Here is a 23,724-nt window from a genome sequence, read left to right on the forward strand (position 1 = left end):
AACCTTTTATTCTATCGAATCTCTCGAGGACCTTCCTCAGAAACCTCGCCCACTTTGCCACCGCCCTTAATCCTATCTTCTTTTGCTCCTTAATACCCTTCCATCTCTCTCTCTCTCTCTCCACCGAATTTTTATTTCTCACAAACTTTCCAGAAATATTTAATACTCCATATTGAGATTTTTTCCTAAGCGCATTCGAGTACATGGAAAGAAGATCCTGAGCCTTTCAGGACAAGAGTGGCGTCTAAATTCAGCCTTTCTTGGAATTTTCGCGCTTAAAAACGGAGGAAGCGTTGGGGATATTCGGGGTTTGAAATATGTTGAAGATCTCCTGGGGTAGATTACTCTTCTCACAAAAAATATTGGGTGTCTTCTCTCTTCGGGTGGAATTATTCCTTGCATTTTTCGCCACTGTCTTTGAGTAACGGATATTCACAAATAAGCACCTCGGAGAAGGTCGTTGATAATTCAGTCTGCTAGGAAAATGACGCCTTGGGTCATTTAGCCATAATTTCCTACTTCTATTCTTCAGATTTTAAAAATAATTCTTACGGCCAACTTTGATCTCAGAATTATAAATCGTGGTGCCCCCTACGTCTAATTTTTGATTAAACCACAAAAAAGTCCATTAAAAATCACGTTTTATTTTGCTGATTCTTGGATTCTTAAAGAAGTGGAAGAATGCATTCATTAAAATTCCTTTACATCTGGACCTATTATCATTATGTTTAAATAGATAATAGTAATTTAAAGAAAGTAACCTGAATAAATTTCTAGTAAATTTTACGATTACATTCACCTCTACAACACCTTTTAGCACCAAATCCATCAAGATTATGATATCAAATTTACCTCAACCACATTATATGGTCAAACATTTTTTTACATAAGTTCGAGTAGTTCATGGGTTAGGTAAAATATAAATTGGTACAGGTCAGTTACAAATAATTTTCCATTTATATTTAATCCAGTCAAAGTTTGCACGAAATGCGGCAATGAACCTTTAAAGTTCCTAATTCGCTAGGAAACACAAATTTTGCCTCAGGGTTTTACGATCAGGAAAAAGAGAGGCTTGTCTAAAAGCACCAAAGAACCAGATTTGTTTTTTTATTATTCTTCTCGTTTCCTATGATGCTCAAGTTTGAATACAAAATTATAAGAAAGTGAATGCAGAAACATAACTCTTTTTTTCTGCTGCTTTGATTACAATTTTTGTTTTACTCTCCGAAAAAGAATTACAGTTGCTCTTTTCCAAAAGCTCGAGGGAGGATTTTCCATGGTCAAAATATTTTCGAAATGTATTATACGAAAGAAAACATATTTGCCTCACCTCAGCGTGGCGGTCGTGTGTGCACTGGCCTGGATTCGGAGCTGTTGCCTCCGGATTTGCCAGCCGACCAAACGACTGCTCCATTCCCCGTTTCACCCTCCCCCTCACCCACCGCTCTGCCCTCCCCCTCGCCGGCCGCCACCATCCACCACGTCCAAACGGTTGCCCTCCACCCCACCCCACGTCACATTGGAGCTCTGCTTCTTCTCTGCATCACGTGTGTCGTGACGAAATTTCGCGGTTGCGTTGCGTCTGCGGGAGAATGAGGATTGGGCAGGAGTGGGGGAGGCAGGGGAGGTCGGGAGAGGCTCTGGTTGGTTCGGATTAGTGCGGGGATATGAAGTGATAATGAAGTTATTATTCATTCCGTTTCTGCCGCCGGGTATGTAGATGGCGGCAGGGATTTTCAAGCGGGAAGGAGGGGGGGATTCTGGGATAGCGGGAGGAGGAGAGATCGGTTTGGGTTGTGGGGGGGAGGGGGGCTGATGGATGTTGGTGTGGGGTGAGGGCGAGGGCAAAATGGGGGGGGGGGTAGGCGTGTGCCGTGAAATGGAGCGGGAGGGCGCGGAAGGAGCTAAAGGGAAGAGGAAAGAGCATTTGGCTACGTGGGAAGAGGGAATTGGAATAATATGTATGGCGCGAATAAATGATAACAAACCCCACTTTCGCGATCGAACAAGCGGCCATTAACATAAAGCCCTGCTGGCATCGGATGATTTCAATTCATTGGGAGAATTATGCGCCGGTAAATATTTGCCTTTATTCACGCACCCTTAGGATGGGAAGAGAGAGTCTGTGTGTGTATATATATATATATATATATATATATATATATATACACACAGACTCTCTCTTCCCATCTCGCACGCGGCATGCATATATATAAATATATATGTATATATATATATATATATATATATATATATATATACATATATATTTATATATATGCATGCCGAGGTGCGTTTTGATGGAGGGTGAGTACGGAGGAAGGGGATGAATATTGGTGTTCTTAGGAAGGGGGGAGAGGAGGGGTGTGTCCTGGAGGCGGGAGAATTTTGTTCATCTTGGGGTGGTAGGATGGGTTGATTTTTTTTCGAGGGGGAATGGACTCGCTTTATATTTGTTGGGCCTTCCACCGCCGGAAAAGGGGAACTAAAAATCTAATGAAAACATATTCCCATGCTCATCCCCGCGTGAAGGATTGGAGGAAGAACACAGCGGAGGTTCGCTCCTTCCTTCCTCCCCGCTGGCGCGCGCATGTTTGGATCAGCGTCCTCCGCCCACCCTTCCTGTCCCTCCCTCGCCTTCCCCCTCCCTTTCTCCCCCCAAGCCACCTCAGATCCCTCCCAAACCCCCCGAACCACCCCCTAACATCCTCCTCCCACACGCCGCGCCCTCACCACGCTTCCCTCGCCTCTTAACTCCCTCATCCACCACCACTCCCGTCTCTCCCCCAAACCCCACGGCCTCTGCTCGCTTCTATTTATTCAATTCGGGCCGGAGGCGAACAAGATGGAGGAGAGCTTGTTTTTTCAAGCCCTAATGTGATTATTTCGCGATTTTATCCTTTTTTTCTCCGTAAGATATTTCAAGTTTTCATTCTCCCTTCCTCCTCTTTTCGGCATTTTCACAATAAATAAACTTCGGCGCGCTCTTTTCTCCCTCTCTCTCGCGTTCTGTTCTCCCTCTCGCTTTCTCTGCCCACCTCCCGCCTGTGTATTTTTAGCGAATTGATATCGGCATGGATGTCCCTCGAGGGGGTCGTTCTCCTAAAGGTCCTCCACGTATCCGTCCCTCTTCAAACTACTGCCCGGGCTCGATCGACTGGGAGACATGAGCATGTAGTGTCAATGGAGGTTATTGTAATTCTTTATCGTTTTTTCATTACAATTTTGACGTGAGACAATTATTATAAATACTTTATGATAAGCCTGATTGAGTTGGTTGAGTCATATTGAGTCGTCGGTTAAATGGCCTTCAATTAAGGGGGTGAATTTTATGTCAGCTGACAACCCATCCACTTCCACTGTCAACTCTAAGAGTCACCGCGGTGTAGTTAGGTAATACGAGGTTTTCTTTGCATAAACAAATATGAAAAAAATTAGAGTATCTCTTTTTATCATCGCTTTGCTAGCTTGGCTTTATGATAATTAATAATGTTTTTATTAATATTACGACTTTAAAAGAGAATTGTAGTGAGTGCATTAACTTGTTGATTTCATTTCATAGCGTTATTTTAAGGAAATAATGCCAGCTTTTCTTCAAGAAATTACCGTTTTTTAATAGATTTGATTGGCATTTTGAAACACATTTTTTTCTTATGCATTTATAATTGACCTGAAAAAGCTGTAATATCTAGAAGAGCAGTAAAGAACTTCGTTTCTGACACTGATAATGAATAGTTCCAAGAAGTAAAGGATGATGTTTATTAATATTCAGTTGATTAACTGCTTCACCTAAAATCTTAAGATTATTGAACTCTTCTCGACAGAAAACGTAGATGATTTGCTTTATCTTATGGTGTATTCTATGCTCCCACATATTCTTTCTTTACTTTTTTCATGGCCACTATTTTAGCAAGATAAATGTGCTAAACATTTAATACATTTCCGTCAGAAAGTTGCAAGAGAACGCCCGAACAAACTGTTTTTATGGAATAACTATGCCTAAGATAGTAGCTATAAATAATATAATTATTTAGTTGCTTCCCATGGTGACTTTAGAATATATTTAATTTGATACATTCTAAATCTTACCACCTCTTAATGATACTCAAGTGTTCAAAATATGGCCTATATAATACTTATGTAAAACATGGCTTATGTTGAACTTCGCCTTTTTTTAATGTTTAAGAATTGATATCAAGTTTTCAATTCCATATATTACTAATAATTTATTAACAATTCTCTTATTATAACAGCAAAATGCCTACTTTCCCTTTTTCATTTGATTTGGAAATATAGCCATGCACCAATTAGGATAGTCTCTTTCTGTTCCTTTGTAAAAAGTTGATCAGATTTAGATTAAAGAAGGTAATGTTTAAATGATTTATTTTTATTCATAAAGAATTTTTTATGGATGAGTTTTAGCCCAGAATATTCTACGTTTACTTAGTTTAATCGTTCCCTTGATTCTGCTTCAAAAGCTAATTAAGATGAAACCGTCCATTCAGCATGGCCTTGGGAATTGACTGTATCATTAATGAGGCTCTTAACAAGAGAATTCAGTTGGGATGATGTTATTCCCTAGATCATTATCTTTTGCAATAACAAGGTTAAGCAAACGGAACCATGGAACCGAATGTCGAACATCTAATTGATCTCATTCTGACCTTAGTGTCCTCGTGAAAACTGTCACAGATTGAATTAATGATAGTCTCATCATGAAATGTTTAACTTTACCCGTACGAATCAAATAAAAAGATGGTATCTAAAACGTCTTCAACTATCGCGTACTGTTAAGCGTTGGTCTATGTGATTACGGTGCACGATATATGCGGAGACACTAAAAGGTAATGGAAAACACTGCCACTTGAAAATGCATGTCATTTCACTATTATTATGAGGGAATTGGGGAATACAGGAATCGAGGAAAGGGAAGATATGCAGGAAATGGCTCGTAGAGCAATAAAATAATGTAAATTGGAGACCAGACGACCTTATTTTCGCTTTACAATGCCCATGTCGGGGAGGTATCTGCTCACAAACATAAAATGGGCACGTACGATGCATTTATGCACACCGGAGACTCAGGGAAAATTGCATGCGCATAAAGTGCACAATGAATTTCGGAATGTGCGGGAAAGCACAAACTCGGAGGAAAAATAAATTCAAGGTTGAAGAGACTGTGTCATTAAATGGCCAAGTGTCCCCTCCACGTTTATAGCAGTCATTAAATGAGCAAACCAGGGATGCATTCGTGCCCCATTATTGAATTGGGTTGGGTGGCTATCGAAGCGCAATAAATACATCCGACTTTTCTGCACTCTGGTTGGTGATAGCGTGTCGGTTAATAGAACTCGTGTATTCGAAGTGGTATATAAGCAAAATAATTCTCGCGGCTCATTTTGACGAGGGCTTTAAAGTTTTCCGTCTCAAAGTTTGGGAAAATCCTCCCACGAGACGCCTCCCTCATCCAAGTCTCCCCATTAGCCTGGTCTCTCCTCCCTTCCACCACTCTCTTCCAACCCCCCCACCAACCTCTCCATCCACCCACCACCTCGAGTGGAAAGGCATTTCCGAGGAATAATTTCCCGACAAGAAATGTCACCCGTCGCCCTTGCGTTGCCGCTTCATTACCTCTCTGCGCGTTATCGGTCGTAGCTCGGTATTTGTGTCCCCATTCGTAGAAATTTGTCCGGATGCTTTCATCGCCAATTACTGTACATCACCATGAGATTTTGATTTCTGGAGGAGGTCATCGGGGGTGTCGTTTCTGTCGCGGTTTTCTAAAGGGAGCCATAATGTGCAATTAGTCGCGGACCGAAATCGTCCAGCGGAAAAGAGCGTCATCGTTGAACTGGAACTCAAACCTTAATACCACCAATTCTCGCAATCTTTTTTGTCCCACATACTGCTCCCATAACGCTCAAAAGTACAACTAACCTCGTCTTTTAATCGTCAGTAATTAAAATCCTAAGTTTTAGGGTTTTATTTGGTGATCTTACGAAACCAATTTTTCAAAGGACCATGGGCAAGGAATCATCATAGAAATCTTTCTATAGCACTTATCTCAATTACAGTTCATCTATGATACTACGGCTACTTACTCCTATTTAATGTACACTACCCCTTTAATTTAAGTTCGTCGCCGTAATATCAATATTTGTTTCTCTATCCATTCTGTTAGTCCTTCACCAATGATAAAGTTCGGATGAATTACTATACATGATCAATGTTCATCATTTGCCGAATTTAATTTGAACATGTTTGAATAGGAGAATAAACCTATGGAAGGGACTATCCTTTCGATGGTTCGGTTCATAGGAGAGGGTTAAAAATTGAACTCTTTCCAAATTGGATAACTTGTTATGACACAATTCCTACTATACTCACATTTGGTACATTTTAATTTCATTGTTCATCGAATACACTCGCGCTTCGTGTATTACGATGTTTTTCTGGATGTGTTCATCCACTCACAAACTCATTAGCTCTTGGTGACTTCTTGGCCAAACTTTTAACTCCCACCGTTTGTTTTGAGGCAAATCCCTAATAACAATTGGACTTACATAACTTGGGAACTTTAGGTTACCGTCTTAAGCTCTCGGGAAATAGTCCCCCTGGAGAAAGACGTGGAATTTTGTGGTGCGTATGTTTGTCAGCTGTCCCTGGGGTGGTATATATAGATCCTGCCCTCTATGTGGAAGTTGTCCCTAGAGTCGTTAAATGAAGGCATAATTGCAGTCCCAAATTTTCACAGCAGCGGTGCGACTTAAATATTACTGAGACAAATGAGTTTTCCTGATCCGTCGAGAGGAAGACACGACTAGTGCATTCGTCTATCTCTCGCATTCATTCGGAGATACCGGTTAATGTAGTCGCCATCAAATTTTTTTATGCATCAAAATCTAAAAGTCAAGCGCAAGCGTTCGATACAGTCTACTCCTCATGAAGATCGAATGCCGAGCAGAGAGGATTGATGCAAAGAAATTAACGAGCAAATCGTTCGAAGCCCGCGGTCAGAGGGATCGTGGTCACAGAGACCGAGGCTGTCAGAGCCCGTGGTTGGCAAGGGATTATGGTTTTATCGTGTCCCGAGCTAGTTCGCCTCCTGTTTCACATATTCCTCCACCCGTTCCTTCCCTCACCCTCTCCTCTCCCGTCCCCGTCCCTTGCCCCCCGTCCCACGATAAACCTAATCTATTTCCCCATCGATGGCCTCTCCCTCCTCCTCCCAATTCCTCTCACCCCACGTCCTCCCATTCTCTCCCGGTCACGCCGCCGATCCCTTTCCCCCTCTCTCATCCGCCTCACGGCACCCTCTTCTGCCCCCGCCCTCTCCCCCCTCATCCCGCCCTCCCATATTTCCTTCCTCATCCACCCTTCGCTGCCCCTTTGACCTTTCGCACAGCTCGTTGGGAAGAGTTGCGGCGGGGGATTGACGTCGCAGCGAGGCGAGTAGAGGGAGGAGAGAGGAGAGGTGTGGAGGTGGAAGGGGAGGGGGGAACTCTGGGTGAAGATTTGGGAGGGTGTGCCTGTGTGTGTTTCAGGACGGGGGTGAGGAGCTGTGGGGTTGGGGATTTTTTGGTGCCGGGGGTGAGGGGAGGAAGATGCGGGATAGGGAGTGGAAGACAAGGGGAGGGTCGTGTTGGTGGTGGTGGTGGTGGCGGCGGTGCGAACACTGCGAGCGACTCAATTAGAGCGGGCCGCGAGGCGGGAAGGGCGTTTGAGCGGCGGATGCCTCCTCGGTTAAGGTGGCCGTCGGGGGCGAGGGGGTAGGAAGGCGAGCTGGGGTGGTCGCCGCCGCCACCACCTCGTGGGGGAGCTTTGACGGACGGGATATGAGAAGGTCGGAGGAAGGGAGGGTATGTTGGGGCCTGGGGGGCCATCGGAAGCTGGCGGGCGGTCGGTCCAACGTCGCCACTCAAAGTTGCGGCCGTGTGGTGGCTTTCAGCGACAAAGTGAGAACACGAAAGAATGGATCATTCTTTCGAGGGGCTGCGGAGTGTTTGGAGATTGCATCAGGGGTACAAGATACTGTATTTTGGAATTAAAAAAATGAGACATGACTGAAATGGGATCTCAACATTAGTAAAAGTACCTTTGGATGGGTCAGGGTCTTTGAACCGACTGTTCTGGGTGGTATTCTTGGTTTTATCAGCCCTTGCAGCTGGAGTAATTTTTTTGTATTAGTAGATATTACCCCTGCGCTTATTACCCATATTACCCCTGCCCGATTACATTTCTAAAATGATCCCATTGAACGTGACATAACCATCTAGTTACTTATCCATCTATAGTCATGTACTATCTAGCCTGATGAGACTAATGTTTTAACTCTATTGCCATAGAAAACATATTTTAGCCTTCACACTTTCAAAATAGCATTAAATTGGCATATCTCAAACAAACTCTTCATACAATTCAACAACTTCAGAGTGTAAAAATCACTCACCTTGACCGGGAATGATTTACACACCCTAAATGTAGTACTTTGTAATGCACATTTAATGAATGACTCCGTTAAAAGTTACTGTCGCGTCATCTCCCGCGGTTTCATGGAAACTCTTCGTGTATTCAAAATATAAACCTATTAATTACGGCAAATTTTGTACTCAAATTTCCATAATTACTGCATAGTCTCAAATCCGCCGGTAGAAACTCATTGATAAATTTTAAATTCTCATTCTTTTTTTTTCTATTTTGATCTTGAATCTATGCCTTGAAAAATATTTCTCTTCAATTTCCGATATAACTTCAAATGTTTTTGGTAGTTGCTGCACCAAACTGTAGCTCAAGTTCGATTTTTAACTCCTAGAGGATTCAGATGTCTATTAGAATTAGATATTATAAAATAGATTGAATGCTATTAGTAAATACTGACTGCAATAACTTTCGACTTAATAGCGGAGCACTTCATTCTCTAAGGTGTTCTGCATCTGTACTTAAAATTTTCATAAGCGGAAAAAGCCAAAGTTTCTTAATTAAATAAATTGATTATAATCTCATTAAGATTTACATCAAGAAATAGTATCCTTCTTGGATCCGTTGAGATGTTTAATGTCTCTCCGCAACGGTTTTAGACCAGTCAAAATTTGGAATTCATTTTTTTCATTTGTTCTTGAAGTCATATATGTTATTTACATGTCTTGATGTCTTAAAACTTCGCTAACAATTTCCTAGTATGTCAACGTCATAAGTATTTCTTATTTAAAATAGTGGCAATATTTGAGTATTAAAGCTTGAATTTCATGGTTGTTGGAGTGAAAATGTTCATCCTCATTTGTGCGCATATATATATTTAGTAAAGACAGAAAAGAAAGCTTGGTCCGCAAGAGGATTCACGTCATTTCTGACCTCTTTCAACCTCTTTTCCACCCTTTATATTGTTTCGACAAGATACTGAAAACCCTTTCTAAAATAACGCTATATTTTCCCCATAAGAAGGCCACTTTATAATTTTGTAATGAAACCATGTTTTAAGGCAGCGGTTTAAAAAAGCTTTATTCCTCTAGCTAGGAGCGCGTTCTTAAGACATTTTCGTAACGCTTGATCATAGAAGACATATTTAATGAACGTAAAATAATCTTTTCTAAAATCTAATTTTCTAAAAAGGTTGGAGCATGACACATCGCAATGCCGCATATTGATTTCCCGGAATAATCTTTGTCTGCTGCAATGAAGCATCTTTAATTTTAGCCAAGTCAATAAGAATTGGAGTGCATCGCCGATATTTAGATATTTAATTTAATTATTTCGCACTTACGGTATCGTCATGGATACCCCTCTATGTCCCATCGTCCAGGGGCGTCACCTTAAGCCAATCGCAGACGTCCCTGAAAGGTTGGCGGCGTAACTAACTTTTGGACGTCTAGATAAATATTGATGTATTATAAATGCGCCCGGATATTTTGTTGACGCAACCCACATATCGTACATGTTTTGCCACCAACATAACTTACAGGAAATGATATCTATGATTCAAACGGCACTTCGATTTACTTCCACCACCAATTCTTTTCCACCGATGGACAAATTGTCATTACTATCCTTTACCAGATTTTTAATGAAACAAATGAAAATGACATCTTTCGGTGAAATGGATGCAAGAGTTACATCGTAAAAATTGAATTCTCGATTACCTTTCACAATTTAACGTACAAATATATGTCGATGGGAACGATTCTTTAGTAAATACAATTAAGATATTACTGTAAAAATTTACCTTTTCCCCTATAATTTTTTTAACTAATATATAAAAATAGCAACCGTTCAGACATTCAAAAACAGTTATAAGTCTTCGCAAAGTGTTCACGTCCATAAACGCATGCATGCAATGGGATCATTGTTATTTTAATTATTCGTTATAAATATTATAAATAAATTGAATGAATAAAACCACGCAAGAATGAACAAGTATTCTGTAGCTATTAACATATTGCTTGGTATAGCAGCTTTTCTTGAGATACAAAAACTTGTGTTCTATCTACCATTAATACCGCCTCGACTGGCAAAGAAGAAATCAACACGATGAAGTGCGTTTCCACCTGACGCAAAGGCTAGACATATGCATTTGTTTGATGATGCAGCACCTTGTATTTTGCGACGCAGTTTCCACTCCCTCTCAATGTCACTGCGTAAGGTCAACGTGGAGCGAGTTGAACGGAAGGCGAGGGGAGGGAGCGCGGAGGGGAGGACGTAGACGAGAGAGAGAGAGAGTGAGAGGCGGGGATGAAGAAGAGATGTAGATGGGGTGGGCGTGAGAGAGAAACTCTGCCGGGAGCTGGGAGATGTTGTTCAGCACTAAGGATTGTATGTGGGTCGAAATAAGCGAGTGATGGTGGCTCCCGGTGAGAGAAGGGTCCGGATTGGTGACCGAAGGGCCCTTATTATCGCTCAAGGGGTCTTCTTACAATACGTCTCGGAGCTTCGTTAGAGCGATGAATGTGGGGTTAGGAAAATCACCTGCCTTCGAGTAACCGTATATCTATGTTTGTACAAATGTACTTATATGCCTAAGACCTCACGTACATACACAAATATTATGTGTGTGTATATATCTATAATATATATATATATATATATATATATATATATATATATATATATATATATATATATCTGTGTGTGTTTGTTTATATATATATAATGTGTGTGTGTGTATATATATACTATATACGTATACACATACGGAGACATAGGCTTGGCGCTTGGACAGTTCTTCGATGAGCTAAACTGGTTACCATGGTGACGGTCCCTGCATTCACCGCGGCCGGCCTTTGAAGTGCTCTTTCGGTTGGGTGCGATAGGGCGTGGCGAGGAGAAGGGAGAGAGAGTGTGAAGGGGAAAGGAGGAGAATGGAGGCGGAAGGTGTTACGGGTAGGGGGGGAGCGACGGAGTCTCACCAAGTAGAGCGGGGCCGGTGAGTGGGGGAGGGAGAGAGCTTCTGGGGTGGACAGCGGGGTTTGGGAAGAAGGGGAGGGGCAATGAGAGAAGAGAGGGTGCTGCGATGGAGATGGTCCGGTGTAGGGGCGCTTCCGTTGACTGCGTACCCAGGAAACCAGGTGAAATGAGTCCTCCCTCGAATCAGGATTTTTTGGTCCCTCTCCCCCCAACATCCCTGCCCCCCTCCCCCTCCTGAGCTTTCTTCCTTCCTCTCCCTTCATTCTCGGGGCTTTCGCCTCTTCCTCCCCCACTCCTTTTCCTTCCCTCCTTGTCCCTAGACCGCCACTCCCTCACCCTCGTCCATCCTTAGGCCTACCGTCCCCTCGAACCCACCCACCTTCCCCCTCTCCCATATTTACGCTCAGTCAGTCCGATCCCTTCTATTTGTCACGCCTCGTCATACCTGTCTGAGGAAAATTTTGGTGCCATGGTCGTTTACAGGGTGCCCACGTGAATTGTCACTCGATCACAAACCAATCTAAGTGTAAATAGCTGTTGAGCTGCCAACTTGAGTTTTACGGGATCACCTCCTCAAATTTGCACTCATTGAGTTTTACATATAGCACTTTCACTCGACCCCACTCCTAGGGTAACTGATGTGTAAATGGGTACTCAGTATCAGTCTATTTGCACTTCATTAATGCAACGAAAGAATTCCAGCAAACTATTCAGTGGATGACATTTGTGATTTTTATATCTAACTCAGTAAAACTGGATACCAATATGGCATAAACTAGTACAATCTTTTCCAGTTACTCTACAGACCAGTGCAAGCAGCTTCTATTCAACTGTCGTGACTTTCACTTGATTAGTTACTTATTATGAATCGCTTACTTTGTATGATTTTGAATATTTTAAACATTCTTGTGACTGGGGGCGCTGAGATTTCTGCCAATTAAAAAGGTTACTTGGTGCTTGATCCCCGAGTGCCATCTTCCCTACGAACGGTATTCCAGAGATTTTGCAGGTGAAATAGGAGGTATTTCCGTCATTTTTATCTCTTATCCGTTCAGGCAACGGTAGATTAGTTGATAATCTTGCCCCTTGTATTCCATAACAGCGCCTCGGATAGTAAATTGTTTTAAATACCTTTTATCCCGAAATTTGCATGATATTTTTCATGAAGTAACTCCTCGTTTTTGGCTTGCTCTCCCAATTCCAACAGCCTTCACTCTCCCTTACTGTAATGGACCAATTGTAATGCATACGTTTATAACTTCTGACAGGGGACATAGGAGACTCGAGACTCTCAATCTCGCCCCACACTAAATAAGGACTTTCCATCAATCTCTCTTTTTTCATCTACCCCTCATCGCAGCATCCCCCACTTTCTTCCCTCTTCTCCCCTGTCCATCCCACCTTCCTCCTCCCGGAGCCCACTCACCCGCACACTTGTCTCAGCTTACTCCCTCCACCCGTCAGCCTCTCTCGCTCTCCTCCAACCTGTCCGCTCCCTCGCGCTAACCCCCGCGGAGGCTTCATTCGATCTCTCCTCGACCTCACCCCTCCCACTCGTCTCCATCCCTCCTCACCTCATCGACTCCTTCCTAAAATCCCGAGCCGTCCTTAGTGCCTATCCACCTCTGCTGATTCGTTTCTCTCCTCTTTCCAGGAATATTCCTCTCCCGCTTCTGCTAATCGCCCTTCTCTCTTTTCGATCCCGCGCACCTCCCTCCTTCTTAATCCTCCAGCACTCCTCCCACCACCCACTCCCCAGGGTCCCCCCCAAACATCAGCCTTCCCCTTACCTCATCTCCCCCCCACACACTTCCCCCTATTCCTCTCTCTCTCCATTTCTCTCTTTTTCCTTCCCTCCCCTCCTTCTCCCTAGTCTCGTCGTGCTCGCCCGCCGCCGCCGCTTGCCGTTTCGCTTCTTTTTATGCAACCTGTGGCTCTCCTTCCCGTCCCACTTTCAACTGTTGATTTTCACGGTGACTACTCGAGAGAGAGAGAGAGAGGGTGAGAGGGAGGGAGCAGGGGGAGGGAGGGGGCCGGGGAGGAGGGAGAGAAGGTACGAAGGCCCGTCTCCCACTTCCTCTCGATGCGCTTTCGATGTTGGCCGCAGCAATGCATCCTCAGTCTGGCGTCGTGGGAGGCTCTCGGCCACTCTCCCGGCCGACCCCCGGTGACACGCATCAGGCCGCCCAAAACGTTTTTATGCACTCCCCCTTCGCTATATTTGCGTGATTCGATGGGCTCCTGCTCTTCCATTCCTTTATTTACTTGGCTTATCAAATGCCAAGGAGCTTTTCCCTGTACCCGGAACGCGAATGAAATATTCCAGTATTCCATTCAGCGGGGGAGCTCTGTATGTAGATTCCTACGCAGCGGGATTTGTTCCGTGCGTATTATCTTGCAACATAAAATTCACTCGAGCCCGTACCTGGTTGGCTGGTTAATGCGTATATCATATCCAAATGTGTCGTGAAGGAGTAGTCTGGAAGCAGAGTGAAAAAACGAACGGTGACACACAAGTGGTCATAAAGTCGAGCGGCAATCGACATTTCTCGGTTCCGTACAACCGAGAAACGTCGATTTGACTGTGTTCAGTCGGCGCCGTCTTACGAGCCCAAACTTTGGTCAATGTGGGTTACCGATCGTGCTTCTCACCTGTAAGGAGGCTTCCGTTCTCACTTCCGAGGAAGCGAGAGGTTGGGGTGTGGTGAGCCGTGAAACGCCGCCACGTGCCACCTCCGCCGTGTTGCCGGCGATTGAGACGTCGTGGTGACAGTGATTCAGGGCTCTCTCTCGCTGCCGTCCCTTCCGCCACCGCTATGCCCCCCCCCCCGCCCTCAACCCCCGGTCGAGCTCCCCTCTGGAGCGGGAGAGGAGGTTATGGCGTCCCCCCGGCCGGGGAGGGAGCAGGGCGGCGGAAGGAAGGGCTCGGCGGCGGAGGCGGGAGAGCTGAGAGGGGGGCGTCCGGGCGAGCGAGCTGGAGCGCAGGTGGGAGGGTGTAGGGGGGGGGGGTAGAGGGGAATGCTCGGGAGGCAGGAATGGAGGGGACGGGAAGGTTGGTGCGGTGTGGACGGACGTGTGTGTGTGTGAGGGATCGGGTATAGGTGGGGGAGAAGAGGTGGAGAGGTGGGTGAGGGAGGGAGAGCCGGAGAAGAAAGGGGACGGAGGTGAGCGAAGGGAGGAGGGGGGTGAATCAGTTGCATCCATACGGATGGAATTTGCGACATTGCCTGGCGCTGTGGGAATCAGCCGTACGAGAGAACGAAAACCGCACCGATACGCTCAGCTCGCCTCCCGTGGACATCCCCCACTTCCCTTCTTTTCCCCAATATTCTTTTTCTCACGTGAATACGAATCGATTTCTCTCTGCCATCCACGCTCAGAAATGGCGTTGTAACGCAGACACGCCCCGTAAAAATTGCCGTGTATTCTCATGAATGCCAACGTTGGGGGCTTCATCGCAAAATCTCGAATAATATTGCAAATGTTGATCAACGTAAAAACGTCACATTCCTGGGGCGAGTAAAATCATCGATTTCATTTTTTAGGTCAGTTTTGCGTTCAATGAAAACTAAATATCCGTCGTGTGTTGGTGATTCGTATATTTTTGGTGGAATCAATCGCCAAAGAAAGCAGAGGAAGAATCAATCGAGCCCTAATTTCATGATTACTTTTCTCTTAAACGTCGAATCTGGTTGAATTTGTTTATTCTCACGCTAGTTTTTTCCCTAATGCTCATAAAGGCATTTTGTAGGGTATAATGAGAGTCAAGATCTCATAGCCCAGTAGCCTCTTTCGATTCATACGATCATTAAAAGAGAGCGGTGTGGCTGACAACGATAATACTCTTTCAAAACTGCTTACTCCGGTGATGCATCTAGGTATTAATAGCGAAAAAGAATATTTTTGATCCTATGCAATGATAGCAAAAATAAAAATGTAATATGCTTTGGATGAATAAAATATTACTGCATTTTCATGCGTTTACGTTCGCTTGGGCTTACGTTTTTGCTCATAAATATCCACCGTTTTATCTCTCTCCAAATTGAGGCTATTTACGAAGTTTACCTCAATAGTAATAAAAATCTCCATACTCTTCCGTGATTACACCGCCTCTCATCTCCCATTTTTATGCCTGCGTCCCATTTTCCCCTCGCGCCCAGCCCCACCGTTCCCTTCCAACCTTTTTGAGCACTGGTCAGTGTCGCACCCAATCCCTCATTCCAATCTTCTCCACCTCTCTACCTTTCCCAATACTCTTCCCCTCACATGAGTGCGAATCGATCTCCCGGTGCCATTCATGCTTTGAAATGACGTTGTAACGCCGACACACGCCGTAAAAGTTGCTGCGTAATCGGTTGGTTCTATGAGAACGCTTAGAAATCCGTCGTCAAATTACGAAACATGTTGTAAGTAGTCTCGTCATTCCTACCAATCCATAGAAAGCTTGGAATTAAATAAGCCCATAAGCTCTCTGAATAAATAAAAAATGTCTAGAGAAATATAAAACAGGTATTCAAAGCCATTAAAACGTCAATATCATTGAATTCACTAGTCCTTAGCAAGAGCAGGTTGCGATTCATCCCGTGGCAATTACACAATAAATGATAATGCGGTGTTCAAACAAATGTTCCATTATTCATTAAAACTTATCAGCTAAAATATGAATTTTTAGTCCTTGTATTTTCAAAGTGAAAGGAAAAGTAGGGTTTATTACTCTGCATAATTGTGCTCCAGACGTTTTTATTGTATGTTGCATGAAGAATAGGGTACTAATGCTCCACGTTCTCTTTGTGATTTGGCTTTCAAGTTTCCTCGACCCTGAATGTATTTTATATGCTGTAGGTCATCGCAGTTCCCTTCAAAGAAGATCCGTCTTCCACGATTGGAACACCGACGTATTAAAGATCCACAGAACCCGTTTCATCGAGAGGTCTCGATGATAATAGGGGTTCATTTTTTCCCAGGCATTGCTCCCCTCGGGAGCACATGTCCTCGCCAACTTGGGCGCATGAGCTTTTGGGAGGAGTGGTCGGAGGGTTTTGTGGGAGGGTAAAGGGTGGGACACGAGGATGAGAGGGGCTCGGATGGGGAGATCGTTCGGTTGCGTTCTACGAGCTAGCTAAGGACGTGAGAGGGATTTTTTGGGAAGGGGAACGGTGAAATGTGTGCGGGGAAGTGGGTTGGTAGGGTGCTACGGAGGATGGGCTTAGCAGGGAGGCGAGGAGAGGGGAGGGAGTGGGAGCGAAGGGCGGGCGGAGATTGGAGGGGGTGTACACCCGAAGAGTGAAATGAAAAGGGGGCGGGCGGAAGAATACGGCGAGGCTTAAAAGGGATGTTATATGAGGAGGCAAGGCGAATTTCCGAGGGGGTGGCAATCGGGTTGGGGATGGAGAAGGGGAGGGGGGCACGAGATGGGCGGGCGGGGTCAGGGGGTGAGCGGTGAGGGGAAGCCCGGTGATGAAAAAACCCGGAGTAGTTCTGACCCCCCCTCCCCGTCCTTGTTCGCCCCTCCTCCCACCCACCCGCACACATCATTCGACTTCCTCCCACCGTCTCTGGGCCCGAAAAGGGAACCTCTCCACAGCTCGCCTCAGCCCCGTGCCTCGCCCCTTTTCCTCGTCAACGCCTGGTGACTGGCCAGAACCCGTGCACGTGCAGGCCAAAGGAAGTGGTCCGCCGTTCACTTCGATTCTCCCTCTCCACCCGTCTTTCCTTGCCCTTCTCGTGCCCTATGCGTCTCCTTTAGGTCTTTGCCCACCACCAACTCCCATTAGCCCTAAGAATAAATCCCCAGTGCGGTTTTAACCTCATTCCCTGGGCAAAATTACCATGGTCACTCGATTTCCAATCTGTTCTGAAATGATTTTAATGAATTTGTTTTGAAAAGTAATCCTTTTTTTGCGCTCGCTCGACACAAAAGTTTCATAGGAGAGGAAGGGCCCACTGGTGGCATTAAGCGATCAAAACCAAAATAATGAGGCTGCATCACAAGGTTTTCTGTTTCAAATTGAGGTTTCGAGCTATTTTGGGTACTCGGAATATATATTTTTTAACGTGATTACTACTGCACGCCCGTGTCCTCGCTATCAGCTTGCGTAAAGGATTCATTAGTAGAGGAAAAATCGTCTTCATATTTTTTTTATCGACAGATAAAACCACCCTTAACCTATTCTCCTTTTTCCTTCCCTTTTTCCTCATCCCACCCACTCCACCGTGTCCGCACTCCCCCTCTCTTCCATTCGTTCACCCCTGTCCTTTCTTCCCTCCCTCCATGGTATCACTGGAATCGATATCGGTCGTGTATTTCTTATTTTCCCTTGCGGTGCTCAATATTTCATCTTTTCGCGTCGAAAAATTAATGACGGAACTCAGCTCTCAATACGCCATGAATATACACGTGATGTATTGCTGTATGAAAACCAACCCTTCTTCTAATAAGCTTTTTGCGATCAGTATGAATAGTGGCAGGAATGAAGAATTTTGAATGCATAAAGCCAGCGAATGAGAGTGTACCACTTCGTAGTCAAATACCAATCCTTATATTTATTTCATGTCATCAAAACTCTGCGCACACACACACAAACGTAGGTGACGCATTTTGAACATTGAGCGATTGAACGAAATTGCATTGTCGAATACAGTCAAACTTTCGCTGCGTCAGAGCTTGAAATGGCTTTTCGCATGGCAGCTAATCCTGTTGCATCGCAGTGTACTGATGAAAAATGATTTAGCCGTGATGGAAAAATCTTAATGAAATGCACAAATATCAAACATTCCCAAATTATTTTGCAAATTCATACTGTATTTCCATGCTAATAAGTGTAGTTCCATTCATTCCCAATTGTTATTGCAAATGGTTCCATACTACTGAGTGTACTTGCAACTAATTTTCTTCTGATGAGAAGGTAATAGTGTCGTGAAATTCAAGTATGTATTCATATGCATCCCCTTTTTTTAAAGCGAGAAATGATAACAAACTCTGCTTAACACTCAAAATATAATATTTTCAAGACGCCCGAATTCATCACTTATGTGCGCATCAGTGAACCTTTCTGTAGTTTTCTTTAGTGATTTGTAAAATCTTACGTGGTATGTTGCTTTTATCGCGTGCCCTTGTGCACCTTTGTTGTAAGATGTTCTCTGTTTCTCCAACCTTTGCGAGATTTTGTACCACAGCTGTTCTCAATATATTTAAGTTCTCGCGTCACGAAAGTGTAGCATGTTTCGAGAAAAAAGATTGGAGGGTTTCCATCTTGAACATAAGTATTTTTCCTCTCCCCTGCGTCTTTGCAGGTGGCATTTGGCAGCAAATATGCCTTTACCACATAAAATTCGAGCGTCATGAAACCGCGACCCGTGATTCGATCGGTCTAAATGAAATAGAATGAGTATCGTTCAAGGTTATTCATATACCCATACATTCCATCATAAACAAAGAAAGGTCGGCCTGATGTCCACCTGACGGCCATTTCTCTCCTTTGTTGAATTCCCGATTTCCGTACTACCCAAGAGAATGGTTGTTACTCGAGTATGGACAACAATTTGCACAGGCAATGAACAAGGAATACAAAGCATAGAAAATTAAATTATCACTGGAAAGGAAGTCTCTTTCATTTATTCTCTCGGTCAATGTTTGAATATTCACTATCGGGCAAGAGGAGCGATTTCATGAAAAAAACTTACATACATAAAAATACTCGAAAGTCAGTCTTAGATGTCACATTTACGAATGTCCTTATCCCGAGCATTATCCTTCCTAAACGCTTATTTTTATCGATATTCTGCTAAGATAAGGATTACTTTTTCCAGAAGTTCTCAGAATTCTTAAAGTTTATCCATTAGTTTTCAGCTACGATCCAACATTATACAACAACGTAGTGCCTTTCTAAAAGAATAAAAGTTTTCTCCAGCATCAGTTTTGTTCAGAATGACATAGTTCAGAAGAGGAGTACTGGCAGTCCTCTGAAACGGGGAGTTTCTTGCTACGTATTATATTATCCCGATGGTCTTTTCAGCCGATATAGTGTGGGGATTAATAATTCCTTTGCTGTCAGAAGGGAATTCGATGCCCTTCCCTTATAGCCCTTCCCTTACCCTTCCCAGAGTCTTGGACTGCGAGTAAGACATTCACGTGAGATTTGGATCGATTGAAGGAGCGCAATATTCTGCGGCTGCGGATTTGTTATAGGATTTGGAAATTTTGGATTCAAGAAAAAGTAAACTTAAGCCTAGAGGCACAGTGCTACATCACCGACTAAGGAAAATGCCTTCAGTTTCGGGGCCCTTGTGTCACCTAAAATATGTAGTTTATTGAAGTCATTATTTTTGAATTGTTCGACTCATCATTCAAAAATGGCACTTCGTTAGACGTGAAAAACATAAAATGTCCGAAAACATTTCATTTCTGGATGAACCTCGAGCTCACAAAAATGTATGTTCTTATTTGAAACCAACGGCAGCAGAACACACGACTTGAAATTAATGTGGATGGTGACCAATACCTTCTGACAGCGTCGCGCTGGTTCAGAAATGATCCAACTGTCACTCCAGAGGTGCTCGATGCGCACAGCAGTATAAATGCATCCCGGATAATGAAACTCATCCATTATTTTGATGTCCATAAGGGAATAGCAGTCAAAAAAAATCTTGGCTGGATCGGATCGTAAATGCTAGAAGGGCAACGTCTGAAATTGGGTCAGAATTGACCCCACCGTTGTTCTAAAGCCAGCCTTTTAATAAGGGGTCGCACAATGCCGTTCCGAAGCCGCTTCCGTCGCCTCCGTCGGGTCACGTGACCAGCGGTCGTAAAAACGCCGCTTCCTCCCGCTTCGAGCGGGGCGGTGTGTGTGTGTGTGGGTGTGTGTCTTTAGATGAGGGAGAACGAGTCCCTCGGGGGAGGGGGAGGAAAGAGACTCCCCCCCCTTTGCCCCGCACTCCTCGCAGCTCCCTCCTCCATTGACCCTCTCCAAGTCGCTGCCATTAACACGTTTCTCTCCCTTACGCACACACTCCTCTAGCGCGGGACTCATCTTCCCGACGACACTCTTCTCGCCCTCTGCCTCTCCTTATCGTCGCACCAGGGCGTTTTCTCCCGCTCCATAACCGGCTCTGGGAAGTTCTCTGTTGTGTCAAAAGGGGCCGGCGCCGGCGTAAGATTCTTGCTGGCCAACAAGTGGGAGTACTGTGGTGGGTGGTTAATGGAGGCGAAATAAATACCGGGGGATACGGACGCGCACTTATGTACGTGCATGTCTTGAAGAGGAATTGCCTCCGATGAGTTTTAAACACGCCGGGCGTTGAGTTATTTTCTCGTTTTCTGCCTTCTCAATACGTTATCCGCTACGCTGCGTCACACGTACACTAAGTATGCATCCCATATAACTGCCATTCCGCCGTTGGTGATGGGTTTTCATAGAGACAGTTGTTGCTAATTCATCGGTTAACCGGGAATATTTCATGTGGAAATTATTTTTCATTTAATGTACGCATAGTCAAATACTACTTCATGTAAAGACTATTTTGTCAGGCTACTTTTTTAAAATACTCTGCGGAGTACAACGCCGATTAATATTTTGCCAACACTCTAATGTATGTGTCTATATTCTGTTAATCGTTCATTATAGATCCGTAAAACTACGTAGGCTCCCCAACTGTCAATTAAGGTTTGGGATTAATGACAGGCAACATTAATCAATGCACCCTTTTTTTGTCTTCATATAAAATATGATTAAGTCTGCTTGGCATATTTTCAAATTTACTAATTCTTTGGCGCTTGTAAAAATATAAACAATCATACTGAGCATAAGCAAAATTTAGCAACTCATAATCGTTTTCATAAAATATAGTAATTTTCGCTCAGATAATTCTGTCAAGCGTTAGATTTATTCAGCAGGCACGTAGCTAATTTAACATGCGGCACTGACATCCTTGTAGTTTAGTTTATTGAAACGATCTTCATGCTACGCTTAAAACTTCTACTGACCACGTGATCACTCCAGTAGCGTGAATGAACAAAATCGTCACCCTTTTTCACCCAAAAGCCAACGAAAATATTTAAATCGTCACCCGTCTCAATTTGTCGACCTCTAGTAATGGTCGAAAAAAAAGGAAGAAAGCAAGGTCTGACTTCAATCCCAATGTCTTTTACTCCGCATGCAAACACCCACACACACCCACACAAACATGCGCACACATGCGTACGTGGCGTACTATTCCCTCCATTTCTTCCCATTCTCCTTTCCCTTCAATACGCATTTTCAACCCCAGAAAACTCCCTCTCAACCAACGCCACTCCTCTCCGTTCCTTACTCTCTCTCTCTCTCTGCCACCTCTCTCCTCGCCCATCCTCCCACCCTCCCAGAACCAACCCACCCACCCATCCGTCCCGCCCTCTTCTCCCGATTATCGATCCCTCACCGTGGTCTCCCCCTGCACTCAAAACCCTCGCTCCCTCCTCCCCCGCGTCTCCCTTCCGGCCCCTCCAAGGTGCCCGAGGACGGGTGAGCGCCATGTGACCCTCTCCCCGTCCTCCGCGGGCTGTTTGTCGGGCGCGGGGCACACGCACGTGGGGGCCAACTCCGCACCCTTCCCCGGTTCCCCTCCCGCTCCGAAAGGGACGCAGATCCATCCGTCGTCCCCCGTTTTGGTGATCCGCCCTCTCGGATGGGATCGCATTATTATTATTATTATTCCCTGTCCATTAGTAAGGTGCTTCCATTGCAGATTTACTTAACCTGAGAAGATGGATGACCACTTTGTGTTTAGGAGACTTGTAAACAGCTGAGGTGTCTTAAAAATATCGGATTTAAGCTCATTGAACGAAATTGGTACACAGTCGCACTAGTTTTCGGACGGCTGGCCAAATCTTGTAGCAATAGTTTGTCAAACGCCTTTCAATGAGAGAATAGTAAAATAAATTGAGGAGCAAAGGTCTAGCTGAAACTAGTGAAATCGGTGTTAAAATAATTTGAACTCAATATTACTTATAACTTTTTAATTATTTTATTTTGGTATCACCAACGGATGTTTTTCAAATTTAGAAGTAATGCCTTTGCTATGGCATAGAAGTGTCTTCACAGTGGTTGAGTGTGTGTGGTTAGCTACCAATTGATTGTGTCATGACTGAGACATCATTTCATGAAGCGTTAGAGACGTAATACGCAATGGAAAACGATAAGTCTTTACTTGCTGTGCTTATTAGTACTCTGTTAGTGCCCATGTTGATACACTCTGCATTTGTTAAGATGACGGATCGGTGTGAGGTCATAATGAGCAATGACTCCGTGCGGGATTTGGTTTCCTTCGTCATTCGTATCCACGCAATTTCTTCTGAATGAAGAGCAATCTATAGTGTCCTTTGCTTTTTTATAATTTTACCCTCCTACTGAAGGAGATGCTTCCAGTAGTTTTAAGGGACTCCCACTCTACGAGGCCATTAAAAATAAATTGACCATCGTTGATAAAATACCTTCAGTAATTGAAATTTATTTTTGAATTTAAAGTTAAAATTCTTTCGAAACATTTTAGAGTCATTAGTCCGTTCCGTTTTTATTACGATTTTTGGTGTGAAACTAAATACATCAATGTCTTAATAATGTTATCATAACAATGATAATAACATATATTATAATTCTCATCTGTCATTGACAGTTGATTTATAAAGACTTGAATTTCCTTTTTGTGAAATATTAGGGGGGGCAGTAAATATTTAAATTACAAGATTGTGTACGCGCGGGTAGTCACCAGAGTCATAATTCCCCTTTTAATGGTAGCCATTAAATCAATTTTTTATATATTAATAACCATCTTTTCTGTTCTTCCATAGGTTGTGCATTCGTTAAGTTCAGCTCGCACCAAGAAGCACAAGCAGCTATCAGCAGTCTGCACGGGAGCCAAACTATGCCGGTGAGTGTACTTAACTTGAAGAATAATGACAACTATCATTCCTCATTATTTAATTAGCTGTAATGTTAAATTTACTCTCACTATGTTCGCATTAAGTTGAAGTCTCTCCGTGACCCAACGGAATCTCCAGTTATTTGGCGAACATAATATTTGTAATATATGCTGAACATTGCATTAAAGTGCAGTCTTCTTGTTGCCCACCGTCCATTTCTTAACAAAGTTGGACAGTCCTGCATGGAATCTTTGTGACCTCAATTTAAATTAATTCTCCGTATGATTGTTGAATTTCTATCTCTGAAGCGATAAAATTGATTTTTTTCCAATTTTTATTGCTCGAATAAGGATTTTACGCGGGTAAGTCCACCTTGGCAGTTCATAGTACTCTGGAATCAGAGTCATCATGCGCTGACTGTTTATCAATAT

General features: G+C 43.9%; 1 protein-coding gene across 5 annotated transcripts in view; it reads left to right on the forward strand.

The window, feature by feature from the left end:
- The window catches only part of bru3 (bruno 3), a 182,472-nt gene that overhangs the window by 131,292 nt on the left and 27,456 nt on the right, over positions 1-23,724 (forward strand). For all 5 annotated transcript variants that reach the window (XR_011701448.1, XM_071587314.1, XM_071587316.1 and 2 more), the window contains exon 4: positions 23,222-23,301. Coding sequence is in view for 4 of the 5 variants with exons in the window: in XM_071587314.1 (XP_071443415.1) it covers positions 23,222-23,301 (80 nt within the window). In the remaining variant the exon portion in view is untranslated. The remainder of the gene's footprint in view (positions 1-23,221; positions 23,302-23,724) is intronic.

The sequence above is a fragment of the Hetaerina americana genome, unplaced genomic scaffold (assembly GCF_022747635.1).
Source record: "Hetaerina americana unplaced genomic scaffold, ioHetAmer1.1.p SCAF_3, whole genome shotgun sequence".
Lineage (NCBI taxonomy): Eukaryota > Metazoa > Arthropoda > Insecta > Odonata > Calopterygidae > Hetaerina > Hetaerina americana.